Source organism: Triticum aestivum, chromosome 1D (genome assembly GCF_018294505.1).
Source record: "Triticum aestivum cultivar Chinese Spring chromosome 1D, IWGSC CS RefSeq v2.1, whole genome shotgun sequence".
Lineage (NCBI taxonomy): Eukaryota > Viridiplantae > Streptophyta > Magnoliopsida > Poales > Poaceae > Triticum > Triticum aestivum.
Genome location: NC_057796.1, coordinates 413,053,331 through 413,067,192, shown reverse-complemented (window position 1 = coordinate 413,067,192; position 13,862 = coordinate 413,053,331). Strand labels below are relative to the sequence as shown.

The 13,862-nt window shown below is 46.4% G+C and overlaps 2 protein-coding genes across 2 annotated transcripts; one reads left to right on the top strand and one right to left on the bottom strand.

The window, feature by feature from the left end:
- Window positions 1–254: 254 nt before the first annotated feature.
- LOC123182492 (glyoxysomal processing protease, glyoxysomal) lies at window positions 255–5,455 on the top strand. The gene is made up of 14 exons (XM_044595071.1): window positions 255–400; window positions 505–551; window positions 644–824; window positions 915–965; window positions 1,368–1,442; window positions 1,936–2,052; window positions 2,130–2,261; window positions 2,366–2,469; window positions 2,963–3,048; window positions 3,123–3,217; window positions 3,291–3,984; window positions 4,114–4,315; window positions 4,602–4,690; window positions 4,779–5,455. The coding sequence occupies exons 1-14, from the start codon at window positions 335–337 to the stop codon at window positions 5,012–5,014; spliced, it is 2,175 nt and encodes a 724-aa protein (XP_044451006.1). The 5' UTR covers window positions 255–334; the 3' UTR covers window positions 5,015–5,455.
- A 442-nt stretch (window positions 5,456–5,897) lies between these two features.
- LOC123182493 (ribosomal protein L11 methyltransferase) lies at window positions 5,898–8,224 on the bottom strand. Its single transcript, XM_044595072.1, has 7 exons — window positions 7,756–8,224; window positions 7,595–7,678; window positions 7,289–7,429; window positions 7,004–7,069; window positions 6,687–6,854; window positions 6,244–6,573; window positions 5,898–6,135 (listed from the first exon to the last, which is right to left on the bottom strand). The coding sequence occupies exons 1-7, from the start codon at window positions 8,098–8,100 to the stop codon at window positions 6,037–6,039; spliced, it is 1,233 nt and encodes a 410-aa protein (XP_044451007.1). The 5' UTR covers window positions 8,101–8,224; the 3' UTR covers window positions 5,898–6,036.
- Window positions 8,225–13,862: the final 5,638 nt, after the last annotated feature.

Genomic DNA, 13,862 nt, shown 5'->3' with positions numbered 1-13,862 from the left:
TTGGTGAGGCGTCTACGCGGTCGTGGTGTTGTTGAATGCATTTGTTTGTATCTGTTTTTATCCGGTTTTTTATAAATTATCTGGACAATTCTCTTCTTCCGAATTAATCAACTAGGCAATCCTTTTGCCTCCGTTTCATGAAAAAAAAAAGGGTAGGGCTACACGGGTGTACGGTTTGTTGAGGGAAAAAAAAGTCGGCCGGGGAAGAGCAGGAATGTTAACCCGCACGAGTATACCTGGATAACGGTAGTCGTCGTTTGTCCAGTTCCCACTTCAACCAGCAAACAAAGTCAGCGCAGGGGAAGACGCCACCGTGCCGCTCCCCGCGGCCACCATGGAGCCGCGCGAGATCGCCGCCGCCGCGCGGAGCTTCTCGGCGATGGCGCGGATCGTCGGCCCGGTCAGTACCCACCCCCTGCCCTCTTCATCTTCCTCTTCCTCAACCCGTACCAGCGCCTCCCGAGCTTTCTCGCTAAGCGCCACGCTCCCGTACGCTTCCTCCAGGACCCCAAGGCCGTCAAGATGCGCCGCCACGCCTTCCACCTCCACCAGTACGGCGCCCGCTCCCCTCCCTCCCTCCGATTCCTCAATTTCCTCTCCGGATTCGAGCCTAATCGCGTGACCTGCCTTGGTTTCGTTCCAGGTCGGGGTCCACCACGCTGTCGGCGTCGGCCGTCCTTCTGCCGCCGGGCGCCCTGGCGGACCCGCCGCCGCTCCTCGCCCGTATATGCGCGTCCCACGGCCACGCCGGGGGCGTCGCGCTCACGGCCGCGTCGCTCGTCGAGGCGTTCCTGGTCGCGGAGCAGCGCGATAGCCCCAGCGAGGTTGGTTGTGGTGTATCGTGCTCACTCACTCATGTCTGATTGGGGTGATTCTGGTGCTAACTTGCTGGTTGCTTGATGGAATGCCTGCAGGAACTGCAGCCGAGGTTAGTACCGGAGGCGCGTCTTGATGTGCTAGTTGAGGTGAGGAACTTTTGCAGGGACCCTGTGTTTTTGCTGTATACCAGTATTGTAATGTGCTAACTATTCTCACTTGCATCACACAGTACGTAGTCTATTGAGTGCCTCCTTGAAAGAAATATGTGAATTCATATTAATGAAATTGGGTCAATAAATTGTGTCAAGCTGTCCATCGCCACATAAGAGCGAAAATTAAGGCAGATGCTTAGATTGGTGCATATTTTTGGGGGGTTATTAAGACTTCAGATCAATGGGACAGTATTGTAAAGGGCTGTAGGATTAGCAGATCAAATTAAATATCCTGTTCTTAATTCTGTGTGTTGAAGAACTGCACAGAGAATATCCATCCTGAATGACTTTTAGGAAGATTTTCCTGAAATCCTGATCTTTTCCTGGCATATGCAGGCTGAGGAATCAGGGAACATTAGTCGTGGAGATTCTGGAGCTCCCCAGTGGCTTTCAGCTGAGTTACTTGCCATGGTGGGTGTTTCTTTTCCATGTGAAAACGTATATTTGTTGCTACTATTACTTTTTTGTTTACCCAGATTCTAGTACTACTTCATCGGGACTTTTGTCTTGAGCAACATAAACTCTGTAGATTTTCGTTTCATGCTATTAAAACCGCAGGCTAAAGGGGGGAGAGTCCCTCCTTTAACTGCCCGTTAGTGCTATAAGAATGGGCAGTGCTTGTGCGATTCTTCACTGAAAGGAAGTGCTACTTAGTAATACGAGAGGTGTACCAACTGGGCATACATGATTACAACAATGGAGGCAATAGCTGTTTAAATGCTTTTTGGCTTTAAAGGATGTTCTTTGAGCTCAGAAAGAGTAATCATGAATTTAGACTTAATAATTATAATCAGAACTGCATTTCTTTTTCGTAATATTTTACAAGGTTCTAGATATTTATATATGGCATTAGATGGAAAAATATGATTCATTGTCATCTCAGCACCTCAGTTTCCCCTTTTAGGTTGATGTCCCAGCATCTGCTGATTCTGTATCATCCTTGTTAACATATGATGGTTCACTGATTGGAAGCTCGTCATGGGATGTTGGCTGGCCACTGGCCGATGTAAATCAGAAGCAGGTTGTCTATTCATCAAGCTAAACTTGCCTGCCCTGATTTATAGCGAAGGAAGACTTACCGTTATCAGCCATTATCAGGTTGAATATGACGCCGGATCCTCCCTTGAGTATAACAGGAAGAATGTCTATGCTGAGTCTGTTGACCCATCAACAATAGCCAAGTCCGCCACAAGAATTGCTATACTAGGAGTCTCAGCCTTAACATCAAGTGTAAGGTTCATTATGATGCAGTTTCATTTCACTGACCTTTAGCATCTAAGAACAAGATGCACTTAGTTTTTATCGAGTTGATGATCTTGGTCAATGATGATCAGAATGCAAGACATATCAACGTTCCACCGACGCCACAGCGAGGGGACTCTTTGCTGGTAGTGGGGTCTCCCTTTGGCATCCTGTCACCATTCCATTTCTTCAACAGGTAATTTTTATCTCTACTGCTTAAGTTCAGTAATAAGCATAGGACCTAGTGTATTTGTAAGTTCAGTCAGCTAGAACATGGAGTACATGATTTATGTTATTGATCAATGTAATACAACCTCTGTAACTAAATATAAGACGTTTTTGCAGTTCAAATTGAACTGCAAAAAAGTCTTATATTTAGTTACAGAGGGAGTCTTCAAACAGTTGAAAACTTGATGCCATTACATATTTGTTATGGAGATAATACTAAACTCTGAAGTGTTGCTCTTTAATTTTTCTTTGCACGTCCTCACTGAAGCTAAAAACACAGGGATAGTCTAATTCTGTTTGAGGCATGTGCCGTGAAGGCTTATTCATTGTCAATTAGCCGCTCTAGTTTTTGCCTTCGGAAAGACATGCATGCTATTATCCACTTTATTATGTCACATTTATTCTAAAACAAAGAGGTATTGTCAAATTAATTCATAATATTGATGTTATTATGTAAGCAGTATATCAGTCGGTGCTGTTGCAAACTGCTTACCTCCAGGCGCTGTCAGGAGCGCGCTGCTGATGGCCGACATCCACTGTCTTCCTGGTATGGATATCACTATCTCTGTTAGGATATACATTTATGACGTCAGCTGTTAATAAATTTTCAAATATTGTAAGGTATGGAAGGTGCTCCAGTGTTCGATAAAAATTCTTGTCTTGTGGGGATGCTGATGAAGCCATTAAGACAGAGAGGCAGCAACATACAAGTTCAGGTGAGTTTACTGGTGTCTGTAATATACTTTTACACATGAAAAAGATATGTGAACTTAGGTATCTGCATGACAGCTTGTGATTACATGGGAGGGAATATGCACTGCATGGAGCAGAAACAAACTGGAACTAATTGAGCAAGTCTCAAATGAACTACTTGATGACAAAAGTGCAGACAGTAAAATGGTGGAATCATGTAGCATGGATAATCATAGAAGGTTTGTCTCTAATTCAGCTAATGACCTTAATCAGTATAGCATTCCACCTTCACTCAGAGAGGCCATATCCTCGGTTGTTCTTGTCACGGTTGGTGATACAACTTGGGCTTCAGGTATTCTCCTCAACAAGAATGGCTTAGTTCTGACAAATGCTCATCTTTTGGAGCCTTGGAGATTTGGGAGAACTTCACCTTTAGGTTTACAACATAAAACCACCTCACTTGCTGGAGAATATCTACATGGAGAAAATAAATTGTTGCAGTCACAGCATTGCAAGATGTCCAATGAAGATTCTTTTAAGCATGAGGTTTCATTCTTTAATTTGGGTTCCAAGAGAGAGAAGAGAATATCTGTTCGTTTGGATGATGGGGAGAAACAGACGTGGTGTAGTGCTAGTGTGGTGTTTATCTCCAAGGGGCCGCTTGATGTTGCCTTGCTTCAAATGGAAAAGATCGCGATTGAATTTTGTGCAATTAGACCAGAATTTGTTTGTCCGACAGCAGGGTCGTCTGCATATGTTGTTGGGCATGGTCTTCTTGGACCTCGATCAGGTAATATTAATAAGCCTTAGAACCATAGTTTCCAAAATAGTTCCTACAGCAGATTGATGCTTAATATATGCCATGTACGTTAACTGCTTTATTTTAATATAACGTTGCTATTTGGGTATTTGGCTGTAGGTCTATGTTCCTCCCTTTCCTCTGGGGTTGTCTCGAAAGTTGTCCAAATTCCATCAGCTCAACATTCTCATCTGCCTAGCAATGTGCAGACAGACAATATGGACCTGCCAGTAATGCTGCAGACAACAGCGGCAGTTCATCCTGGATCTAGTGGTGGTGTAATTGTCAATTCACATGGTCGAATGGTTGGACTAATAACAAGGTATGCACAAACATTGTAACAGTATTAGTGGACACCACGTCACCACTGTCAAATTGCATGCAGTTTGTATCAGTATTACCCATTCTTTTGGTGGATTTGTACTATTCCGGAACTAGCTTTGCTGTCTTGGTGTTTTCCTGCTTCACCTATAAAGTGACCCACTTCCCTTTGTCCTTCATTCTGGGGACCGTAAGACTGTCTTTGCAGTCATCTTAGTTTTCTAGATTCTGGCAAAGGCCCAACATACTCGTTTCCATTCACTTATTTCTTCTGTTAACATATGCAGCAATGCTAAGCATGGCGGTGGGAGCACAATACCTCGTCTGAATTTTAGCATCCCCTGCAAATCTCTGGAAATGGTCTTCAAGTATGCAGGTGCTTGTTCAAATCATCTTCTTTTTTGTCAACTGAGTCTTCCAGGGTATATAGGAGTTTTTTGTCAACCTTCTCCCCTTTTGTACAGCGAATGGAGATTACACAATTTTGGAGCAGCTGGATAAACCAAATGAATTGCTCTCATCAGTGTGGGCACTGGCACAAGCACCATCATCTCTCCCATTTCTCAGTAGCCCCCCTGGGAAGAGCGGAGAGGGGAAAGTTTCGGAGTTCTCAAAGTTTCTTGCCAATCAGAAAGAAGGTTTGACATCTATAAGTGATTTGGAGGCTTTCCTTAAACACAAGATTCCCAGTAAAATTTAGATGGGATTATTTCTGCAAAGCACAAATGGATAGTACTAGTACCCTCAATACATAGGAGTACAGAGGAGGAAAAGAATGAAAAACTAAGGATTCGGGTAGCCTGAGCACCAAAATGGCAGGCTCTAATTTGGCGAAGTTCAGGTAACCTGAACACTGAAAGTTCTACAAGATTTGGCCTGCCGCTACAAGGCCTTCAAAGCATACTCACAGATTGAGATTGCTAACCAGGCCTGCCGCTAATGAATGAGTTCCCCCCCCCCCAAAGGATGCATGTTGATTCATGTATAGTTTGTTTCCAAGTAGAAGGGTGTTACAATAGTGTGCTGAATTTGATTCCAGATAGTGGACATATCTTCAGGAAGTGTACGAGGATACTGGAAGCAATACAGGTTGTACTAACTGAAAAGATAATCTTCTACCATTTGCGCGTGAGTTGTACTACCAATGCTTTTTTAGCGTCTGCAGTTAGCCTGAAACCATCGACATGTTTTCTGATTCATTTAACCTTTGAATTCATAATGAAAATCAATCTGGGTTTGTCCTCAGAACCAATCTGGGATTTTGATATCCTACTACCACACATTTCCTCACGCTATCGTAGTGATAAAAATGATGCGCACGAAACAAACGTTATACAGTGTTATTTTTTTTGCGAAATAACGTTATACAGTGTTTGTCTAGCATCCATGTGCTATTTGCACTTATGCACTGTGAACAACACGTCCTCTTATCATTCGCCGGATAGTGATGTAAGACTGAGCTTCAGTGCCGTAACTGCAGATGCAGTTGGGTCAGTGACATGTGGGCCAGAAGCAGCAGTTAGGCATCACACCTCCGAAGGGGCATTGAAAACAATGAACAGTATAGTTTGACAATACCGAAGTAATCCTACCAAAATGGTTCAAATTGTTAAGGCCAAAACATTCTCCTCCTGTAGGGGCAAAAATCCTTCACCAGTCGGGAAAATAAGGTCAATCTGCCTTTACAATGTAAGAAGAAGAAGAAAAAGGAAATGCATAAATCTATGCTCTTCTTGTTCCCTGAAGGCACGCCCATCCATCCATTTCAGATACAGATAAGTTGTCCAAGTACCTGGAGTAAGCCTTTTCGATCTTCGGAACCTATATTAGACGAGATATAACTGGTGAGGTACCAAGAGAAGCATCGTAACCAAGAAACAAAGCTCTGAATGACATGTTAAATTTTGGAAATAGTTAAATTCCTTTTACCTGCTCACACAATATCCCTGAAACGGCAACTGTTCCACCGGTTTTCGCAAATCCAACTATGTCCTCGACCAGCTCCAGCAAGGGGTTCAGCAGTATGTTTGCAGCAACAATGTCATGCGTCCCCTTTGAAGACTTCAGCTCAAGGTTACTGCCGGGCTTTTCCTCTTCTGATTTGTCGATGCTACTTGAGAAGCATGAAGGCTCGGCGCCTGTCGGTACCAAGTGAACCAGCATTCTGTCGGAATCCATACCGTTCAGCAGCATGTTCTCACGAGCGGATCTTACAGCTTGAGGGTCGATGTCTATACCAGTCGATAGAGCAGCACCCATCTGCATTTGTAGTGTAAGCCAACAATGAGAGCATGAAACAAGGCATATTGCTCATGTCTTTTCCTGAAAAAACATTTGCTGGTAGTAAACAAGAACAGTTTTAAACATTGCACCTTCAGAGCTGCAATACCCAACACTCCGGTGCCTGTTCCATAGTCCATGACATGCTCACCCCCCTTAATAACTTCCTTCAGAAAAAGAAGGCACAATTTGGTCGTCGGATGCTCCCCAGTTCCAAAAGCCAGACCTGGATTGATAATGATATTTGTGGCCTGCGGATCCTGTGGATGGAGGAAGATGGACATGGCACATGACGAAGTAACTCTCAGTTCAAGCACTCAAGTAGATGAAGATAAACGAAAACAACACTTATCTATAAATAAATAAAGAAATTAAAAGGAAAAGAGCATGGTGTATGCAGCAGACATACAGGGGGAGTTTTCCATTTAGGAATGATCCAAAGGTCATCGATAACTTTAGTAGACTCATACGTTTCCTGCAGACATATAACAGTAATGTTTTCAAGTATCTGCCAACCAAAATCAGTGTATTTGCAGACATGCCGTATCAGTATGATGCAGATACTCGCATTCGTTCGTCACATGAAGGCACAAAACAGAACAATGGACTTTTCACTCTCAGATCATCATGTATATAAAAGTTGCACAAGTAGAATATCAAGACCCCAAGAAGTGAGAACCGAGTGTTAGTTAACCTGCACGAGTGTCACCCAATCGCACTGCTTTCCTACAGTGGTTTCATACGCTGGGCTGTAGTCCAGGCCAGCTGAGCTTGCAGCATTCGATATGCTTGAGCCCACGTTCTCCCCGTGTGCATATATGGTGGTTATGGAGATCTGCACAGCACACGATTGCACACATTAGATCTTTGACAAATCTTGTGCATCATCTGTAACAAGCAAGCCATGGACAGTAAGGCTGAAAACTTGTTCAGATTGTGTTAGCTAGAACCACAGGAAATCATCCGACCGAATCCCAAAATGCAGAGAGAATGAACTCACCTCGTCAAGATTCGCAGCGTCGGTAATGTCGTCCACCGTGACGGAGCAAGCGCCAAAGCACAGGAGGGACTCGGACAGCAGTTCCTGGAGACACATGGAACTTCTGTTAGGGAAAACCCTGATAGAGACTTGGTGCTCTGAACTAGAGCGGGAATACTGACGGCGTCCTCCTTGCGGCAGCGGATGCGGACGGAGAGGTAGGGCGCGGCCACGTCGTCGTAGACGCTGCCGGCGGCGGAGCTGGAGGGCGCCCCGTCGTCCACGCTGACGGCGCAGGCGCAGAAGCTCCTGCCTCGAGAGGAGGCCCCGGTTGGTGCCCCTGCGGCCGGGGAGCCCCCGCCGACGCGGCACGCCGAGGGGCGAGCGGAGAGCATCAGGAGAAGGGGCGAGACGCCGCCGCCGCCGAGGCCGCGGCGGCCTACGGTCGTGTAGGGGGCGCAGAGCGACAGGGCAAGGGGAGAGGAGAGCAGGAGGCGGCGGAGTGGGGCGCGCGCTAGCGGCAGCATCTCGGCGGTGGCGGCGGCGGCTCACTCGCCGAGAGCCGGAGCGGAACGGACGGTTCGGTGCGGTGCGCCCCAAGCGTAGAGCGCGGGTTCGGAGGAGCACGGCTGATTTTGTTTTTTCGTGTGCTGCAACGTGTGGCTTCGGTGGCTACAGTACAGCCGAGGGCCCGTTTCAGTTTTCTGCCGTGGCCCTTTCTTTTTCTCAGTTGTTTGCTTCGCCAGTTCTACGGCGGCCGGTTTGGATCTTTTTGATGTAGAGTCTTTTCGGTTGCGAAAGCAAAAGAACAAGCAAGAATAATTTAATGTAGAGTTCATTTTTCTTTTCTTTTTTTGCAAAGGGTAAAACTTTTATTGATTACCCAAACTGAAAGTCTTGCTTACAGAGATCAGGCACAACACCTGGACCGGTACCGAGCCACACAACAGTGCGCTCTTCTACTCTACCAAAGTTTGCAAGGAAATGACTTAACTTTATTTTGATCCCGAGAGATATGAGCTAGTCTCACTTCTCTTCTTCCCCTCAAGAGGCGTCTGGTCTGGTCTATCAACATCGCATAACGAGAGCGATCTACAGTGTTGCCTCTCAACATATTGATTCCGACTAGGTTGTCGGTCTCAAGCTCCACCGGCAGAGGCGTCCATTGGAGTGCTAGGTTTAGGCCCTCCATACACGCGGCCAACTCCGCTTCAAGTGCATCCGCGCATCTCCGTAGTTGACGACAGGACGAGAAGATGATCGAGCCCGAGCTGTCCCGGAGCACCATGCCCGCTCCGGCCATGTTCGTCTCCGGGCAGAAGGAGCCGTCGACATTAAGTTTGGCCCATCCCGCGGGAGGGGGGGGGATGTTAGGGAACGTAGTAATTTCAAAATTTACCTACGCACACGCAAGATCATGGTGATGTATAGAAACGAGAGGGAAGAGTGTCGTCTACATACCCTCGTAGACCGTAAGCGGAAGCGTTATGACAACGCGGTTGATGTAGTCGTACGTCTTCACGATCGACCGATCCTCAGTACCGAACGTACGGCACCTCCGCGTTCAGCACACGTTCAGCTCGGTGACGTCCCGCAAACACACGATCCAGTAGAGCTTCGGGGAAGAGCTTCCTCAGCACGACGGCGTGGTGACGGTGTTGATGAAGCTACCGATGCAGGGCTTCGCCTAAGCACTGCTACGATATGACCGAGGTGGATTACGATGGAGGGGGGCACCGCACACGGCTAAGAGAGATCAATGATCAACTTGTGTGTCATAGGGTGCCCCCTGCCCCCGTATATAAAGGAGCAAGGGGGAGGCTGGCCGGCCCTTGCAGGGCGCGCCAGGAGGAGGAGTCCTCCTCCTAGTAGGAGTAGGACTCCCCTTTCCTACTCCTACTAGGAGGTGGAAAGGAAGGAGGAGAGGGAGAAGGAAGGAGAGGGAGGAAAGGAGGAAAGGGGACCGGCCCCCTAGTCCAATTCGGTTTGGGTTAGGGGGGCTGCGCGCCCTGCCTTGTCCTGCCTCCTCTCTTCCACCACTTGGCCCATGAGGCCCAATACTTCTTCTCCCGTATTCCCGTAACTCCCCGGTACTCCGAAAAATACCTGAATCACTCAGAACCTTTCCGATGTCCGAATATAGTCGTCCAATATATCGATCTTTACGTCTCGACCATTTCGAGACTCCTCATCATGTCCCGATCTCATCCAGGACTCCGAACTACCTTCGGTACATCAAAACACAAAAACTCATAATACCGATCGTCATAGAACTTTAAGCGTGCGGACCCTACGGGTTCGAGAACTATGTAGACATGACCGAGACACGTCTCCGGTCAATAACCAATAGCGGAACCTGGATGCTCATATACGTTCCTACATATTCTACGAAGATCTTTATCGGTCAAACCGCATAACAACATACGTTGTTCCCTTTGTCATCGATATGTTACTTGCCCGAGATTCGATCGTCGGTATCTCAATACCTAGTTCAATCTTGTTACCGGCAAGTCTCTTTACTCGTTCTGTAATGCATCATCCCGCAACTAACTCATTAGTCACGTTGCTTGCAAGGCTTATAGTGATGTGCATTACCGAGAGGATCCAGAGATACCTCTCCGACAATCGGAGTGACAAATCCTAATCTCGATCTATGCCAACTCAACAAGTACCATCGGAGACACCAGTAGAGCACCTTTATAATCACCTAGTTACGTTGTGACGTTTGGTAGCACACAAAGTGTTCCTCCAGTATTCGGGAGTTGCATAATCTCATAGTCATAGGAAAATGTATAAGTCATGAAGAAAGCAATAGCAATATACTAAACGACCAAATGCTAAGCTAACGGAATGGGTCAAGTCAATCACATCATTCTCTAATGATGTGATCCCATTAATCAAATGACAACTCGTGTCTATGGTTAGGAAACATAACCATCTTTGATTCAACGAGCTAGTCAAGTAGAGGCATACTAGTGACACTATATTTGTCTATGTATTCACACATGTATTATGTTTCCGGTTAATACAATTCTAGCATGAATAATAAACATTTATCATGAAATAAGGAAATAAATAATAACTTTATTATTGCCTCTAGGGCATATTTCCTTCAGTCTCCCACTTGCACTAGAGTCAATAATCTAGTTCACATCTTTATGTGATTAGTTCACATCTCCATGTGACTAATACCCAAAGGGTTTACTAGAGTCAATAATCTAGTTCACATCGCTATGTGATTAACACCCAAAGAGTGATCATGTTTTGCTTGTGAGAAAAGTTTAGTCTACGGGTCTGCAACATTCAGATCCGTATGTATTTTGCAAATTTCTATGTCTACAATGCTCTGCACGGAGCTACTCTAGCTAATTGCTCCCACTTTCAATATGTATCCAGATCGAGACTTAGAGTCATCTAGATCGATGTAAAAAGCTTGCATCGACGTAACTCTTTACGACGAACTCTTTTATCACCTCCATAACCGAGAAATATTTCCTTAGTCCTCTAAGGATAATTTTGACCGCTGTCCGGTGATCTACTCCTAGATCACTATTGTACTCCCTTGCCAGAACCATGCTAAGGTATACAATAGGACTGGTAAACAGCATAGCATACTTTATAGAACCTATGACTGAGGCATAGGGAATGACTTTTCATTCTCTTTCTATTTTCTGTTGTGGTCGGGTTTTGAGTCTTTACTCAACTTCACACCTTGCAACACATGCAAGAACTTCTTCTTTGACTGTTCCATTTTGAACTACTTCAAAATCTTGTCAAAGGTATGTACTCATTGAAAAAACTTATCAAGTGTCTTGATCTATCTCTATAGATCTTGATGCTCAATGTGTAAGCAGCTTCATCGAGGTCTTTCTTTGAAAAACTCTTTTCAAACACTCCTTTATGCTTTCCAGAAAATTCTACATTATTTCCGGTTAACAATATGTCATTCACATATACTTATCAGAAATGTTGTAGTGCTCCCACTCACTTTCTTGTAAATACAGGCTTCACCGCAAGTCTGTATACAACCATATGCTTTGATCACTTTATCAAAGTATATATTCCAACTCCGAGATGCTTGCACCAGTCCATAGATGGATCGCTGGAGCTTGCACACTTTGTTAGCACCTTTAGGATCGACAAAACCTTTTGGTTGCATCATATACAACTCTTCCTTAAGAAATCCATTAAGGAATGCAGTTTTGACATCCATTTGCCAGATTTCATAAAATGCGGCAACTGCTAACATGATTCGGACAGACTTTTAAGCATTGATACGTGTGAGAAAATCTCATCGTAGTCAACACCTTGAACTTGTCGAAAACATTTTGCGACAATTCGAGCTTTGTAGATAGTAACACTACTACCAGCGTCCGTCTTCCTCTTGAAGATCCATTTATTCTTAATGACTCACCGATCATTGGGCAAGTCAATCAAAGTCCATACTTTGTTCTCCTACATGGAACCCATCTCAGATTTCATGGCCTCAATCCATTTTGCGGAATCTGGGCTCATCATCGCTTCCTCATAGTTTGTAGGTTCGTCATGGTCTAGTAACATGACTTCCAGAAAGGATTACCATACCACTCTGGTGCGGACTATACTCTGGTTGTCCTACGAGGTTCGGTAGTAACTTGATCTGAAGTTTCATGATCATCATCATTAGCTTCCTCACTAATTGGTGTAGAGATCACTAGAACCGATTTATGTGATGAACTACTTGTCAATTCGGGAGAAGGTACAATTACCTTATCAAGTTCTACTTTCCTCCCACTCACTTCTTTCGAGAGAAACTCCTTCTCTAGAAAGGATCCATTCTTAGCAACAAAATATCTTGCCTTCGGATCTGTGATAGAAGGTGTACCCAACTGTCTCCTTTGGGTATCCTATGACACTACAAAAAAAAGACACATCCGTGACATTTTGGGCCGAACGAAAAAAATTTCTCTCATACATATGACACTTCTATGACGATAATTGTGACAAAACCCGGTATCATCATAGATGTGGTGGGCTCCTACTTCTATGACAAAAAATCATGACAGAAAATGGGCTTTTCATCCTGGGCGGGCCGGAGACGCAGCTGCATGACATTATTTGGGCCGTCCATGACGGAAAAAACCGTGGTAGAAGCGAGGGCGAGGAAAATTTCGGGGAGTTCCCGGTTACGGTGGGAGGTCGGGGGCCGAGCGATGCGCGTTTCTCTCGTACAGGTACGCGCGTGTGTGCGAGGCGTTGGCTCTAACTGAACCCGAGTGAGGCGTTGGGCTCTAACTGAACCCGAGCGATTGCACTGCAGGCTACGCGTTACTGAACCCGAGCGATCGATCGATGGCTGTTAACTGAACCCGATCGAGCGATTCCTTCGCTACTGCTGCTAACTGAAGCCGATTGATGCTGCCTCTGGATGAACAGTGAGCGTTGCTGGGGGGGTTTGGATGAACAGTTCCCGGTGGGGATGGATGAACAGGACCCCGTGGTGTTGCCTCTGGATGAACAGGACCCCGATCGATCGAGCCGGTTGGGGCTGGATGAACAGGACCCCGTGGAGGGCAGGATGAATAGGACCACCCCGTGGAGGGCAGAATGAACAGTAGACGGTGGAGGGCTGGATGAACAGTAGCCCGTGGAGGAGTGGTTGAATAGGAGCCCGTGGAGAGGGCTGGTTGAACAGTAGCCGGTGGAGTAGCGCATGCTGGAGGCTGGATGAACAGGAGCCCGTGGATGAACAGTCGCAAGTGGAGGCTGGAGGAGGTCGACGGTGGATGAACAGTAGCCCGTGGAGGCTGGAGGGGGTCGACGGTGGAGATGAACAGTGTCCCGTGGAGTCCCGTTTTGCGGTACGCCACACCCCTCCCGATGAACAGGACCCCCGTTTCGACCGTAGCGCTCCAACACAAGTCTGTTTCCTCCGTTTTGCGGTATGCCACACCCCTCCCGATCAACAGGACCCCCGTTTCGACCGTAGGAGGTCCGTTTCCTCCGTTTTGCGGTACGCCAGACCCCTCCCGATGAACAGGATCCCGTTTCAAATGTGGCCGGTCGAACACAAGGCCGTTTCCTCCGTTCTGCGGTACGCCAGGCCTCGTTTCCATCGGCTTTTCCGTTCAAGCCCTCCCGATGAACACGACGATGCATTCCGTTTCGACCCAGCCGGTTGGCTCCCCATGAACACGACGACGACGCTGTTTCTCCGTTCCGACCCAACCATGTACACGAGCCCTGGCCGTACGTATGCGCGAGTAGGCGTTCGAGACCCTGCCCGTATGTACGTACGTGGCCGTATTTT

Coding starts and splice junctions, on each gene's coding strand:
- LOC123182493 (XM_044595072.1), bottom strand. CDS start 8,100: ATGCTGCCGCTAGCGCGCGCCCCACTCCGCCGCCTCCTGCTCTCCTCT. Junction 7,679..7,755: donor GCTGCCGCAAGGAGGACGCC/GTCAGTATTCCC, acceptor ATGTGTCTCCAG/GAACTGCTGTCCGAGTCCCT. Junction 7,430..7,594: donor ACGCTGCGAATCTTGACGAG/GTGAGTTCATTC, acceptor TGTGCTGTGCAG/ATCTCCATAACCACCATATA.
- LOC123182492 (XM_044595071.1), top strand. CDS start 335: ATGGAGCCGCGCGAGATCGCCGCCGCCGCGCGGAGCTTCTCGGCGATG. Junction 2,053..2,129: donor CCGATGTAAATCAGAAGCAG/GTTGTCTATTCA, acceptor AGCCATTATCAG/GTTGAATATGACGCCGGATC. Junction 3,049..3,122: donor CGACATCCACTGTCTTCCTG/GTATGGATATCA, acceptor AAATATTGTAAG/GTATGGAAGGTGCTCCAGTG.